We start from the raw sequence: 14,972 nt of genomic DNA on the forward strand, positions 1-14,972 counted from the left end.
GGACGGAACCACGGGCTCACCGCTACCCTGGCTCGGCACGCCAGCCTGGACCCGCCCCTAGTCAGATCAGCGGCCCCATCTCCGGTCCAATCAGCACCTCCTTCATCTGCAGGCGGAGGGACCAAGCCTACAGCCCATCAGACGGAGCTCGCCGACCTCCAAGCGGAGCTTGGCCGGCTCCGTCCACTCATCAGCCTCCAGGAGTTCCAGCTGGACACCCTATCCTCCTCGTATCTCCGGGAGAAGGTTTCTGTCCAGCCAGCGGCCCCGCCTCCGGTCCAGTCAGCAGCTCCCTCGTCTCCAGGCCAAAGGACCGAGCCCGCAGCCCATCCAACAGAGCTCGCCGGTCTCCGAGCTGAGCTGGTCCGACTCAGCCAGATCTTCAGTCTCCAGGAGCTCCAGGTGGACAGTCCCTGTTAATTGCTCCCACCTGCCTCTCGTTTTCCAATCACCAAGCTCCCAGCCCTCATGTATTTAAACCCTCTCAGTTCTGTGTGTTTTGTCGGTTCATTGTTTCTGTGTCCAGCGTGTTTTATATTAAAGCCTTTGTGAACCGTTCCTGCCTGCCTGCCTGCCTTTTTCACCCGCGTTTGGATCCTTGCCTCCGCTCACCTCGCCCACACGCCGTGACAAGAGAACACTGCAAATGTATTGATTAAACACCTTTAACCTGTTTAACCCTAACGCCCACCAATTGGGGCATCTATATAAAAAATCTTCAGCTGTCTTAGGATCTGTATTTGCAGGTGATGCTACACCTCCTGAATCATGCTAAGGTGCAGAGACAGCTCTTCCACCGATCCTACAACCGTACTGTTGACCTTTTGGTTTTACTCAGAGTTCTCCACACATGATCCCCCAGATGTTTTGGTTCTCCTCACTGGTTTTGTTTCCCTGGTGGAATAGTCTCCATGAGAACGTCCCTCAAATGAAAAAAGCCTTTCCCACCATCAGTGAATGGCAGGTGTGGAGATATGGGCAGCCAAGAGGGTTCAACAACAGAAAATGGGTCAATTATTTCATGAGGAGGGCTGTTGGGAGCTTTGGAGGCCTGGTTAAGATCTTTAAATGTGCCATGATGGAGTGCATTTCAGCAAAAAGGAAACAAACTGTTTCTGGGCATAATTCATTCTGTTCTGGAGATGATTCTGGCTAAAAGATCTGCAAACTAAAGCTGTTACACACACACACACACACACACACACACACACACACACACACAAAACAGCAAACAGTAATGGGCAAAAGGCACTAAATTAAAATCCAGAAAATGTGCCACCAACCAACTTCCTGAATTTTCCAAACCAGCCTCCTGGAGAACAGTCAAATATTTATTTCTTTTTTTCAAGAAAAAAAAAACATTAAATGAAACAACAACAACAACCTATGCATTTTTAAACAATAAATAAGTGGTATTGGTTCTCTGCAATGAGAGGGGGGTTTCTACCCTGCTGTGCCGGTGTGCTCTTGCTCTGGCCCTTGAGGGCCATCTACCCCACATGCCCCGAGGGCCCCCACAGGCACCTTTGAGGATGAGGTCATCAGGCCTATCCAGAACTGGAAAGCATATGTGGGCAAACTTCCATGCACCCTCTTACAGTACCATGAGTTGAAGAGGGGGAAATCTAATTAAAACCGTCCTTATGGCATATTTTCATGTCAGTAGGTAACATTTTTTATTTCATTTATTACAACATGCCCAAAATGTCTTTATAAGTGACTACATTTTATGTTCTGTTAAGTTTAGTACATGCTTTGGTTTAGCGACTAAAATGTTCTCCACTAAATGGTTGATCAGAAAGTCAGTGTTAGTCAAGTAAAATGGAAATATAGTCACCGTGCTTAACCCTCCCCACTCCCTTGCACTTTTTGCTACGGGGGTGTGCTTTGTGAATAATTTTGGCTGTGCTAATGTTTGTACTCTGGTCTCTTTTGTGGCGTTCTGAAGGATGTCATTCACGTGTTGCCATCCTGCTCCAGGGAAGCTGTCAATTTGCAGTCCCTGGACGGGGATGGCATTTATTCTGTTGAGATTAGAGTCCCCCATAATGAGGTTCTGTTCTGCCACATGCAGAGACCAGATCTTCTTGTTCTTGGCCGCGTGTGATGTCGGTACACATGTGGATGGTTTCCCTGGATGATCAGGCCGGCCTGCCGCCGGGTCTCTGGTCTCCGGGTCACTCGTCTGCTTCTCTTCCTGGTTTCTCCTCTGGGTCTCGGTGTGCTCGATCTCCTCTCTTCTCAGCCTGTCCAGTGAGGTCTCCTCCGGTAGCTGCCAATGGTCTTCTTTTGTTGACTTTTGGGTCAGCCGTGGCCGGGCTCCCCCCTCGGTTCTGGGTGGAAGAGCTGCTGCCCCCATCTCCGATGGGTCCTGTGGGAGCTTCATGTCCGTCTCTATGGCCCTGGTGAGCGAGGTCAGAGGTGAGTGTGGAGAAGGGTATGGATCCTGGTTGGTGGAGGCCTCCCACCGGCAGCCTTCAGGCGGTTTCTCCTCCACTTTGGGCTGCTGTACTGTCTGGGTGGCGTGTTCTTTTGTGCGTAATAAAATGAGGCCACCGGCCGCCGAAGGCGGTGGTCTCTTTGAGGCTCTGTCCATTCTGGGCACCACGGATCTGATGGTCCACCCCCCACGAACTCTTCCTTGGGGTTCACAGGTAGGTACAAGACACAACTTATTTAGTTTTTCAGAGTGGTACAGTCTGACGAATCTGCCCTCTGGGTTGTGGTTTAGGGTCAGGATTCCGGTGAGCCAGGGTTAGTTGATGGGGTGGGGGGTGGGGGGGGGGGGGTGTTGGTTTGGGAACATCAGTTCCCTCTGGTTAGGGTCAGGGCCAGGAGATGGGAGAGGGGGTAGAGAAAATAGTGGCTTCAGACCCCCCACTAATTAGGGTAATAGCCAGGGGTCGGGAGGAGGATGGGGGGCTCAGGCCAGGAGTGATTAAACTGAGGTCGGGTGTAGGAGACAGTGTTAGGAGCTTGAAACAGCCCGAGGCTTAGCCTCATTAAGCCCTCCCGGGTGTGCTGTGTCCAGCCTCATCATCCAGAGTCTCTCTGCCCACTTCCGCTGCTGGGCAGTCCAGTCTGGGTTCGACTCTAGGACTGTGGCTGTAACAGATTGCCAACCATGTATAAGAAAGTGTTGGACCAAATGGGTGTTTGTCTCCTTCCTCCTCAGGATTTTGTATCTGTGTTGTGTGAATCTGACCAGGAGTGTATTTTTGGTCCCTCCCACATACATTTTTTGACACGTTTTGCATGTTATGAGATACACACAGTTGGAGGTGCGGGCGGTGCCTTTAGTCCGGGTTAAGTAAACTGTGTCTGAGAAAACGTTGTAAATCCACTGTTTGTGCTTAAAAAATTGCCCCAAGTCCTTAGATTTAGTTCTGACTGTAGGTCTCAATTTAGCTTTAACTAGATAGTCTTTTAGATTTTTGTTCCTCCTGTAGGCAGCCAGCACCTCATGGTCTGTGAGCATCTTAGTTGTCTGGACAAGAGTCTGATCTGAGACCAGACCAGTCTGGATTAGCTCTGAAGGTGGCGCTGCAGCACCCCGCTTTCCGCCGCTCAATGTCAGAAGAAGACGAAGAAGCGAAAGAAGAAGAAGACTAACGCTAGCTAGCTGGAATGATAAGTTGCTAACCAACTCTTGGGACCTGAATGAACAAATGTGAGCAGTAGCTTTGAGTAGCTCCCGCTGCCAGCAGGACATGCAGTGTTCTACAAGGTAATGAGCCGAAAAGCCCCGGGGTCTCGGCTCAGCGGCGCCCACAAACTGCGGCCACACTGGAACGACTGGCAGTCTAGGTAGGTGTTGTGCTCCGGTGTGAGAGAAAACGGCGGATTTTAGGCCCTTTGCTGAGCGGCTTGTGGTCACATGAGAAACGGATACGTCTGTTTCTTCGTGGTAACGTTAAATTACACCCACGGTTCAACAGTATTCTGAATTGCGCGTGCAGGCTAGCAGCTCGTGTCCCGGTAGGGTCGACTGTGTGGGTCTGGCGAGCCTCGCGCTAATGGAGAACGGGCTAAGAAATGACCGTTGTTAAGGGAATGGTTTTGTTGCATATGAGTCAGTCGGGAACCGAATGTGTTTATTTTCTATGTGACACATGTAGAGTGAGCTATTGCAGTTGTTGGAAGATTTTCGGGGTAAATGCAGCATGTTAGCATTCCTCCACTTGTGTTTGCTAACGAAGCTAGTTTGCAGAAGGAAGACGCCACCCTGTGAAAATGATCGGCTTCAGCTAGGACTTCCGGAAACGTCTGTAAGGGACTACATAACCCTAACTTTTATATTTGCTAATAATTATCTGAATCCTCAAAGCAATACAAGAAGCACCAAGTTCTTCCTGTTCTCTGTGGAGTATGATGGAGAGTTTAGTGCTGTGATCTCAGCTACTTTCCCAGAGGGCCGGTATCAAGCATGTTTTAGTGGTTTCCCTAAACCAACACACATGACTCACCCGTTCAGCAGCTCATCAAGCCATGCAGAATACTGTTAAACACCTGCTGATTAAAATCAGGTGAATGAAAAAAGCTAGAAAGTTGGGATCACTGGTTTGTAATGACAAATGCCTGGGGGGCTTTTAGTTTAAACACCTGCTGTCAAGGTGTGCATTTGTTCTCGATGTTCTTGCTGTTAGGAGTCCTGAGGTTCTTCAGCCTAGTGGAGAAAGTTTAGTGTCACAGCAGCAACTACATTCACTATAGGAGCAAAAAGAGGGGTAAAAACAAAGAATGGAGTGTAAGGAAGATTAAAGAGTAAGCAACACAAAAAACCTAACACAGAAATAGTAAAAATATTCAAAAGGTGGCGGCAGATAAAAAAACAGCCGGTCCTTGAAAGTGCACCCGAGGTACTATAGGCCGGCCTGAGTATTTCACAATCTGCTCACTTACTGGGATTTTCACCCACATACTAGGGTTTATGCAAAAAGGGAAAAACATCCAGTATGCGGCAGTCCTGTGGGCAAAAATGTCTTGTTGATGCTAGAGGTCAGAGGAGAATGGGCTGACTGATTCATGCTGATAGAAGAGCAACTTTGACTGAAATAACCACTCGTTATAAACGAGGAATGCAGCAAAGCATTTGTGAAGTCAGAACACACACAACCTTGAGGCGGATGGGCTACAACAGCAGAAGACCCCACCGGGTACCACTCATCTCCACTACAAATAGGAACAAGAGGCTACAATTTGCACCAGCTCACCAAAATTGGACAGTTGAAGACTGGAAAAATGTAGCCTGGTCTGATGAGTCTGGATTTCTGTTGAGAGAATTCAGATGGTAGAGTCAGAATTTGGCGTAAACAGAATGAGAACATGGATCCATCATGCCTTGTTACCAATGTGCAGGCTGGTGGTGGTGGTGTAATGGTGTGGGGGATGTTTTCTTGGCACACTTTAGGCCCCTTAGTGCCAACTGGGCATGGTTTAAATGCCACGGGCTACCTGAGCATGGTTTCTGACCATGTCCATCCCATCATGACCACCATGTACCCATCCTCTGATGGCTACTTCCAGCAGGATAATGCACCATGTCATAAAGCTCCAATCATTTCAAATTGGTTTCTTGAACATGAAGATGAGTTCACTGTACTACAACGGCCCCCACGGTCACCAGATCTCAACCCGATGGAGCATCTTTGGGATGTGGTGGAACGGGAGCTTCGTGCCCTGGATGTGCATCCCACACATCTCCATCAACTGCAACATGCTATCCTGTCAATATGGGCCAACACTTCTAAAGAAGGCTTTCAGCACCTTGTTGGATCAACGCCACGTAGAATTAAGGCAGTTCTGAAGGCGAAAGGGGGTCAAACACCATATTAGTATGGTGTTCCTAATAATACTTTAGGGGTGTGTGTGTGTGTATATACATGTATGTATATGTGTGTGTGTATATGTATGTATATATATATATATATATATATATATATATATATATATATATATATATATATATATATATACAGTTGTAAGATATATATATATATATATATATATACAGTTGTAAGATTCACACCCCAACTACCAAATGTTTTCTGTTAGTACTAAATAGGTATCTAGTTTTTGTACTCAGCCACAAGAACACAAATGCAACAAAAATGAAATGTCAAGTTAATTGTGAAACATTGAAGTAATTGTTTTTTTGTGATCTCACCACTGTCTCTAGAGCTGACACACTATCCTCCAGTCAGGACGAAGTGAAGTCCAGAGAACGTGGTTCAGGACTGTTGTACGACAACACATTGCCCTCCAGGTGCCCTGAACAGCCAGAGGTGCACAGTGATGCCTACGCTGTTGCAGATGCACATCAGGTGGAGGGTAAGGCCTTGAGTAGAATCTTCTAGCTATGCGGTTCTCATGGCTTACTGACTTTTTTGAGTCTTCTTTTCTTTTTGGGCTTAGTAAAAATTTTCCCTGTGGGAAGATTTAACACACCTAGATGCGGCTCATGGAGAGCGGTATTTACTAGGGATGCATGATATAGCAGTATCAGACGATGTTAACCATTTTTAACATATATTAAATAAAACTTGGCTGATTTTAACAACTGCTTTTTCCTTCTATCTTGTTGCCATTTGTGTATATTCCAGAGGGTGATGGTAATCATCTCAGCAGCATAAATGTATATGGTGTGTTTATAATATATATTCCTTATATTTAGGGGTGTGTATCAGGGCAGGGCAATGTGGTCAAAATTTTGATCACGAAATATACTAGAAAATTAGTGATGACGATATAACTGACAATATGATTGACGCGAGACTAAGTACTTTACGAATCTACCACTTCATTAGTACAAGCACCTATCCATTTAGTTTGACTTAAGCAGGTTTTTTTATGTGCATCAAAACTACATAAAATTGTAATTGTTCAAATGGGCTGAAAAATCCTCCTGAGCTTAACCATATATAATATCCTATTACTCAAAGAGCTGCTTTGCAACAATAAACTTGTGTGCCAAATAAATTAGTCAAATAACACTTCACAAACACTTGAGTAAAACAAAACAAAAAACACGGATAAGTAGACCCTCTGCTCAAGTTTTCATCATTTCAAGTTTTAAGATTCTTAGTCAGAAACTTCAACACGTTCACAGATGTGGGCTTAAGGGAGGACCTCTGACAAGTTATGTTTATGTTTATGTATTTAGCTGACGCTTTTGTCCAAAGCGACTTACAAGTGATAATTGGCATGTTGTCCTTGAGGCTAACAACAACAACAATAACAACAACTTGACATCAATCATGGAGAGGAGGGAACAAAGGAGTGGACGGTGGGGGGGGGGGGGTGCAGGGATGGTGCTAGTTTAGAAGATGCTCTCTGAAGAGCAGGGTCTTCAGGAGTTTCTTGAAAATTCAAAAAGAAGCCGAAGTTCTGGTAGTGCTTGGAAGGTCATTCCACATTTGTGGAACGATGCATGAGAAGAGTCTGGATTGTCCTGAGCGTGGTGTAGGCACTGCTAGCCGACGATCCTGTGATGACTGGAGCGTCCGGGCCGAGACGTAAGCCTTTGCAAGAGGATTCAGGTAGATGGGAGCCGTACCATCTCGGACTTTGTATGCTAGTGTTAGCAATTTGAATTTGATGTGTGCTGCTAGTGGTAGCCAGTGGAGCTCAATGAACAGAGGGGTGACGTGTGCTCTTTTTGGCTGATTGAAGACCAGACGCGCCGCTGCATTCTGGACCATTTGAAGAGGTCTCACAGTACAGGCTGGAAGACCAGTTAGATGGGCATTGCAGTAATCGAGGCAGGAGATGACAGTAGATTGCACCAGGAGCTGGGTGGCATGTTGTGTTAGGTATGGTCTGATCTTTCGTATGTTAAACTGCGCAAAGCGGCATGAATGAGCAACAGAGGCAACAGGATCTTTAAAGGTCAGGTGTTCATCAATCACAACACCCAGATTTCGAACTGCCTTTGAAGGAGCCAGAGATAGGAAGTCATTCTGGATTGAGATATTGTGCTGTATGGATGCTTTTGCTGGGATGACAAGTAGTTCAGTTTTAGAGAGGTTGAGTTGGAGATGGTGGGATTTCATCCATTTTGATATGTCAAGAGAGACAGTTTGATATTTGTGCAGAGACAGTGTGGTTGTCCAGTGGAAATGCCAGATAGAGCTGGGTGTTGTCTGCATAGCAGTGGTAGGAGAAGCCATGTGATCGAATGATCTCACCCAGTGAGGTGGTGTATATGGCAAAGAGAAAAGATCCTAGTACAGAGCCCTGGGGGACTCCTGTGGCAAGATGGTGCATGGTAGAGGATTGTCCAAGCCAAGATACACTGAATGATCGTCCTGTGAGGTACGATTCAAACCAGGCATGTGCTTTCTCTGTGATGCCCATGCTAGAGAGTGTGGACAAAAGGAAGCCATGGTTTACCGTCAAGGGCAGCCGATAAGTTATGTTTCCACTTGTACTGAGCTACCTTTCAGATGCAGAGCTAGTTGCTGGAATGCAGAGGTACTACCTTAGCCTAGTGAACTAGACCAAATTCTTGCTTTGCAAAGAATGGTCTAGGCATGCTCCATTGGAACCTCAGCAGCTCCTACCAGGACTCTGGCTAGCCAATCACAGCTCTCTAGAGGGGTTTCAAACACATAAAGAGCTGTGATTGGTCCATAATGGTGGGCCAATCATAGTGCTCTATCTGCTTAGTGAACAAATCACAGAGCTTTATCCACTTTTTGGGCCAATCAGGGCACTCTATATGCCTGGTGGGTGGGATGATGCAACCGAGTGAAACAAGAGGATGTCACGTTCATTGTCCAGTGGAATGCGGAGATCATTTGAAAGACAACGGTAGAACCCGCCCCACAACCGAGAGCCGTCAATGGAGCGTGGCCAGACTAAATAATACATTTATGTAGTCTGGCTTGCCAGGCTAGTACTACCTAGTAGTGTTGTCAAAACAATCGATACCTAGATATAAATCGATACTAAAAGTGGTATCTAAATGAGATATTCCATCCCTGTGGTATCGATATTATGGACTATTATACACAGCCTTCTTCAAGTACACCGACACGCACGACAGCCAGATGCCGTAAAGCAGCCTCCGCCTCCCAGACAAACAGAAGAAGAAGACGCTGAATGGCTACATTGCAATTTCCCACGCGAGTTGTCTCCGATCCAAGTTTTGTCTGCCAAATAAATAAACAAAAACATAAACAGCGAATTTGGGAGGCGCTTCACAGCCCAACTTATATAGCATACCAAGTCCGACACGTAGTTGTATATTCACGCTTATGTGCTTAAAGGAAAACTGCTGTTTATTGCAACCCGGACTTAATTTCTAGCATGCAGTACGTTTGTTTACTCATGCTGACAACTTTGGTGCTACTTGGATTCCCCGGGGTATTTAGATCCATCGGCGAATCGCCATCAGTGTATATCCATATAACGGGTGCGGACGGGCACCCATGGTGCAGCCTCGAAATAAGACATTATCTGCACCAAAACCTCTTCATGTCGAAAGGTTTTGTTAGGAATCATTAACGTGATTCCCCTGTTCGTTTGGAGCGAGTCTGGGATTTCTAGGCGTAAACAAACTAGCTGCGGCTAATTAACCGGCGCTTTTAATGACGTCACTGCCGTGCGCCAATCTGTTTTTATTAAGATTACCGGTAGATGTACCTTTGTCCTACTGTGGATAAATTCGTTTTCTCCCTTTATTGACCAACAGAGTTGTTCAAAAGTACAGAACAAAACATATGGCATTACAGCTTATGACAAAAATGCACCTTAAACAGAGTTTAAGCAGCAAAACATCACTCTGCAAATAGTGTATATATAGTGAGACAATTCATGATTTAAAGTGTTAACTTTCGCCAGTTTTTGTATGCACGTTTAAAAAATGCTGATACTTGAAAGGTTTAAGCACTTTATACACTTAATTCTTAACATTTAATTTTTGCAATATAAATTGAGGAATGTTATTTTTTGAATAAACTTGTTCAATAAATTGGTGTTTTTAAATGGTATCGAAATCGAGTATCGAGTTTTTTTTTCAAGTAACAAATCGAGTTTGAAATTTTAGTATCGTGACAACCCTACTACCTAGCTAATCTGCTGTCTGTCAACTTTCCATCACAAAAGGTGATCACACTCACTGTCTGCTGGTGGACTATTCACATAGCTGTTCAGATAATACCTTTTCTGCAGGTTCATCTGTCTTTCCTGTAACTGGTCCCTTCAAAAAGCTCCAGAGACTCATTGGCTTTTCAGCAGCTGCCTGACTTGTTTGGTCACCAGCAGATGTAGGAGGTGTTTCTGAAACACCTGTGGCTGTACTACCCTGGTTTGACACAAGATGCTCTAGTTCACTCATGACTTGAACTTTGATGGCTTTGCTCTCACCTTCACTGAAATATTCTGTACGGTAACGTGGATGAAGGAGAGAAGCCATTTTACAAACCTATCTGTGACACTGTCTTTGTAACATTTGTTGATGTAGTCAAGTATTAGGGCTGGACAATAATTCAATAACTTAATATCGATCAATAGACACGTGGTTCAATAGAAAAAAATGGATCAATTAAAACTTCAATAAGTTTCCTTTTTCCATTATGGCCTATTGGGTAGCGTCAAACTAGAGTCATTACTTATACCTAACCAATCAATACACAGACCCAAGCACGCTCCATCACCAAGCCCTCCCCTCTCAAACCTCAACAGACAGTAGTGTGAACTAAACAAGATGTTGCAGCAAGGAGAGGTGGAAGAAATACTCTCATAAAAAAGGTTACAGTACCTCACCAGTAGGGCTGCACAATACAGGTGCTGGCCAGTAAATTAGAATATCATCAAAAGGTTGAAAATATTTCAGTAATTCCATTCAAAACGTGAAACTTGTACATTATATTCATGCAATGCACACAGACCAATGTATTTCCGATGTTTATTACGTTTAATTTTGATATTTATAGGTGACAACCAATGAAAACATCAAATCTGGTATCTCAGAAAATTAGAATATTCTAAAGGCCAATGAAAAAATGTTTGTTTCTCTAATGTTGGCCAACTGAAAAGAATGAACATGAAAAGAATGTGCATGTATAGCACTCAATACTTAGTCGGGGCTCCTTTTGCCTCAATAACTGCAGTAATGCGGCGTGGCATGGACTCGATCAGTCTGTGGCACTGCTCAGGTGTTATGAGAGCCCAGGTTGCTCTGATAGTCGTCTTCAGCTCCTCTGCATTGTTGGGTCTAGCGTATTGCATCCTCCGCTTCACAATACCCCATAGATTTTCTATGGGGTTAAGGTCAGGCGAGTTTGCTGGCCAATCAAGGACAGGGATACCATGGTCCTTGAACCAGGTGCTGGTGGTTTTGGCACTGTGTGCAGGTGCCAAGTCCTGTTGAAAGGTGAAGTCTGCATCCCCATAAAGTTGGTCAGCAGCAGGAAGCATGAAGTGCTCTAAAACTTCCTGGTAGACGGCTGCATTGACCCTGGACCTCAGGAAACAGAGTGGGCCAACACCGGCAGATGACATGGCACCCCACACCATCACTGACGGTGGAAACTTTACACTGGACCTCATGCAACGTGGATTCTGTGCTTCTCCGCTCTTCCTCCAGACTCTGGGTCCTTGATTTCCAAAGGAAATGCAGAACTTGCTTTCATCAGAAAACATAACTTTGGACCACTCAGCATCAGTCCAGTCCTTTTTGTCCTTGGCCCAGGCGAGACGCTTCTTGCGCTGTTTCTTGTTCAAGAGTGGCTTGACACACGGAATGCGACACCTGAATCCCATGTCTTTCATGAGTCTCCTCGTGGTGGTTCTTGAAGCGCTGACTCCAGCTGCAGTCCACTCTTTGTGGATCTCCCCCACATTTTTGAATGGGTTTGTCGTCACAATTCTCTGCAGGGTGCGGTTATCCCTAGAGCTTGTACACTTTTTTCTACCACATTTTTTCCGTCCCTTCGCCTGTCTGTTAATGTGCTTGGACACAGAGCTCTGCGAACAGCCAGCTTCTTTAGCAATCACCTTTTGTGTCTTGCCCTCCTTGTGCAAGGTGTCAATGATTGTCTTTTGGACAGCTGTTAAGTCAGAAGTCTTCCCCATGATTGTGGTGCCTTCAAAACAAGACTGAGGGACCTTTTAAAGGCCTTTGCAGGTGTTTTGAGTAAATCAGCTGATTAGAGTGGCAGCAGGTGTCTTCTATATTCAGCCTTTTCAGAATATTCTAATTTTTTGAGATACCAAATTTGGAGTTTTCATTAGTTGTCACTTATGAATATCAAATTTAAATGTAATGAACATTGGAAATACATTGGTCTGTGCGCATTGCATGAATATAATGTACAAGTTTCACGTTTTGAATGGAATTACTGAAATATTTTCAACCTTTTGATGATATTCTAATTTACTGGCCAGCACCTGTATATCGTAAATATATCGTTATCGCGATATCAGCACGCACAATATGCATATCGCAAAGAACGGATATCGTAATGAATGGTCAGCTCAAATGTTTGCTACACATAATGCATTCTGTCAATCAAACGAAAGTATTAAATTTTTTTAACAAACAGAGCTCTTCGCTCATTTGGTCAATTGGGTGGGTTCTCATAGGTTAGAGTCCCGCCCCCAGGGCGGACGACCCTTAATTTTGATGGTTAGCAAACACCTGAGTTAGCTTAGTTGTGCTCTTTCTGCTGATTCTGCTTTTCCCGGGATCCACTGATTGCCTTTTCTTGTTTATTTTCTTTTTTCCTTTCCTTTTCACATCTTTTGCTTTTCTCATTTTTATTACTTTTTTTATTTCTTTGTTTTTTGATTATTTTATTTTCTGAGTTAAGTTTTTACTTATCGCAAGTAATATCGTCATCGCAATATTAATCACTGTTATCGAATATCGCAGGTTTTCCTAATATCGTGCAGCCCTATTCACCGGTGTGGCAATATTTTCATTCTTTCAAGTCTGACAAAAACAGGTTTGCAGCAGAGAATCGATAAGAAAACACGTCTGGTAATGCTACCAACTTGTTTTAGTCATAAAGTAATAGCCTAAGATGGCCATGGCAGCACTTAAAATATATTTTCAACATTTTTCATAGTTTTCGATAATTATTAATATTTATCAATATGATATTTTTTATTGATGAGCTTTTTTTCTATATTGTCCATCCCTATCAAGTATTGCTGTTTTGTTGTCTTTGGTCAGCTCAGTGTCTCTTTTAACAGGTCATTTTTAAACATCTGAATAACTGGCCAAACATGAAATGGTCACATACTCTTCAGCAGGACAAGTATCTGTGGACACAGTGTAGTGCTGACCGAGTCAAACATCTCGGTGTCTTGCCATGTCAACATGATGTGCCTTGTGGTTTTATCAGCGGCTAAGACCTGTTATAGCCTTTTCTTGTTCCAGCAGCCGCTGGATCTTTCTCTGTTTAGAACCTCAATGAGTGCAACATTCAGTTAGGTGTTTGTTTTCTGGTAGGCCCAGTTCTTTTTGGGCAGCCTGCAGAACTCGCTGGTGCTTCCAGCTGTTGCCAAAAGCACTAACAGTTTTTCTCCCACTCCCAGCTGCTCGATCAAGCCTTGGGTCCTTCACACTTCTTTCTAAAAGACATAAATTGAAAAGGAAACAGTTTGTTACTCAGTGCCAATATTTGCAGCGTGTGATGTGACATTTAAGTTTAATGAATCACACACACACACACACACACACACACACACACACACACACACACACACACACACACACACACACACACACACACACACAACTTAACTCATTCACAGTCAGCTGTTTCCTCACCAGTAAAGCCCTTTGCTGCCAGCGTTTTTCAGCGTTTTCACTGTTTTTTTAGGAGTCGCAGAACGTTGTGCTCTAGGATGATGTCGACACCAAAACTACAAAAAAAACAAGCAGACTCACCTCTTACATCAGGAAGAATCCACACATTTTGAGCATTTTCCGTTCTTTCATAATTCGTTGTCGAATAGTGATCAGCAGAAGCTTCTCCGGTTCATGCCTCACTTTTCCGACGCCGACACAGTAAAAAAATGCAAATGACGACTTTAGGTCAGGTCGGCCCAACGAAACAGCGCCTGTGCTCTGCCGCTGTTAATAGGCCACTCTTTCAACCATCCCTGCTAACATTTTTTCTTTCTGCCTTGCTTTTGTCTGCGGTCTTCTTCGGTATTGTCCTGGCTACCATCTTGTATAAACATCAAACTCTTTTATCCTTCCAATCATCTGTGATTGGCCAAGATGTGCCATGAAGTCACCTTCCGCTTTGTTTGTGGGGTGCTGGACCCGATCCCAGAAGTCTGTATGAACCAAGCGCCTCTGTCCGTGTTTGTCCAAACCTGATTAATAGGGCTGTAGCGAAGCCTCGAGGAAGTCGACGGCTCGATTCTAAAAATTTGTCGACGTCAGATCCGGAAGTCGACGCACCGCGCCCACTTGTTGCATCCCCAGGAGTTTGTAAATAGAGGAGGAATCTGCCTGTTTTTCCTCTAGTTCGCCCTCTTCTCCGCCTTCACTAACATCTCCGCCAAACACCGAAGACCCGGAACAACGTCCGTCCACTACTAGATTATTTTCCTGTTTTGCCCGCCTTCGTCTCCCGGCAACGGACAACAACTTCCGGGGTCAGATGCGCTGCTTCATCTCTACCGCAGATGTAGAAAATCACCGGGAGCGTTTCTCCCTTCATAAAGGAGCTTCTTTCAGACATTAGGAGAGCTGTTTTGGTGGTAGCAGTCTCTCCTCCGTGCTGGTCTGTTTGCTGCTGGGTGTTTTTGGTTTATTTAAACTTGGTAACTTGAACTTAATGTTGGTAAAGCTACTGTTAGCATCTTCGCTAACAGCTTCTTGCGTTGGGATAAGCTGTTACGTTTTGGTTTAGAGTTAATCTTTTTTGTGGTGCAGATCTCCCTTTTATTACATTTAGAGTGTTGTGGGTTTTCGGTTTAGTTTAAAATATCACCTTGAGTTTGGTTTA

The 14,972-nt window shown here is 44.6% G+C and overlaps 1 protein-coding gene across 2 annotated transcripts in view; it reads left to right on the top strand.

The window, feature by feature from the left end:
• Nucleotides 1–3,584: 3,584 nt before the first annotated feature.
• Nucleotides 3,585–14,972, top strand: part of smg1 (SMG1 nonsense mediated mRNA decay associated PI3K related kinase) — a 138,572-nt gene continuing 127,184 nt past the window's right edge. For both annotated transcript variants that reach the window (XM_015968926.3, XM_015968927.3), the window contains exons 1-2: nt 3,585–3,807; nt 6,179–6,330. In XM_015968926.3, coding sequence (XP_015824412.3) covers nt 3,731–3,807; nt 6,179–6,330 — 229 coding nt within the window. In that variant the 5' untranslated portion in view covers nt 3,585–3,730. The remainder of the gene's footprint in view (nt 3,808–6,178; nt 6,331–14,972) is intronic.

Source organism: Nothobranchius furzeri, chromosome 18 (assembly GCF_043380555.1).
Source record: "Nothobranchius furzeri strain GRZ-AD chromosome 18, NfurGRZ-RIMD1, whole genome shotgun sequence".
Classification (NCBI taxonomy): Eukaryota; Metazoa; Chordata; class Actinopteri; order Cyprinodontiformes; family Nothobranchiidae; genus Nothobranchius; species Nothobranchius furzeri.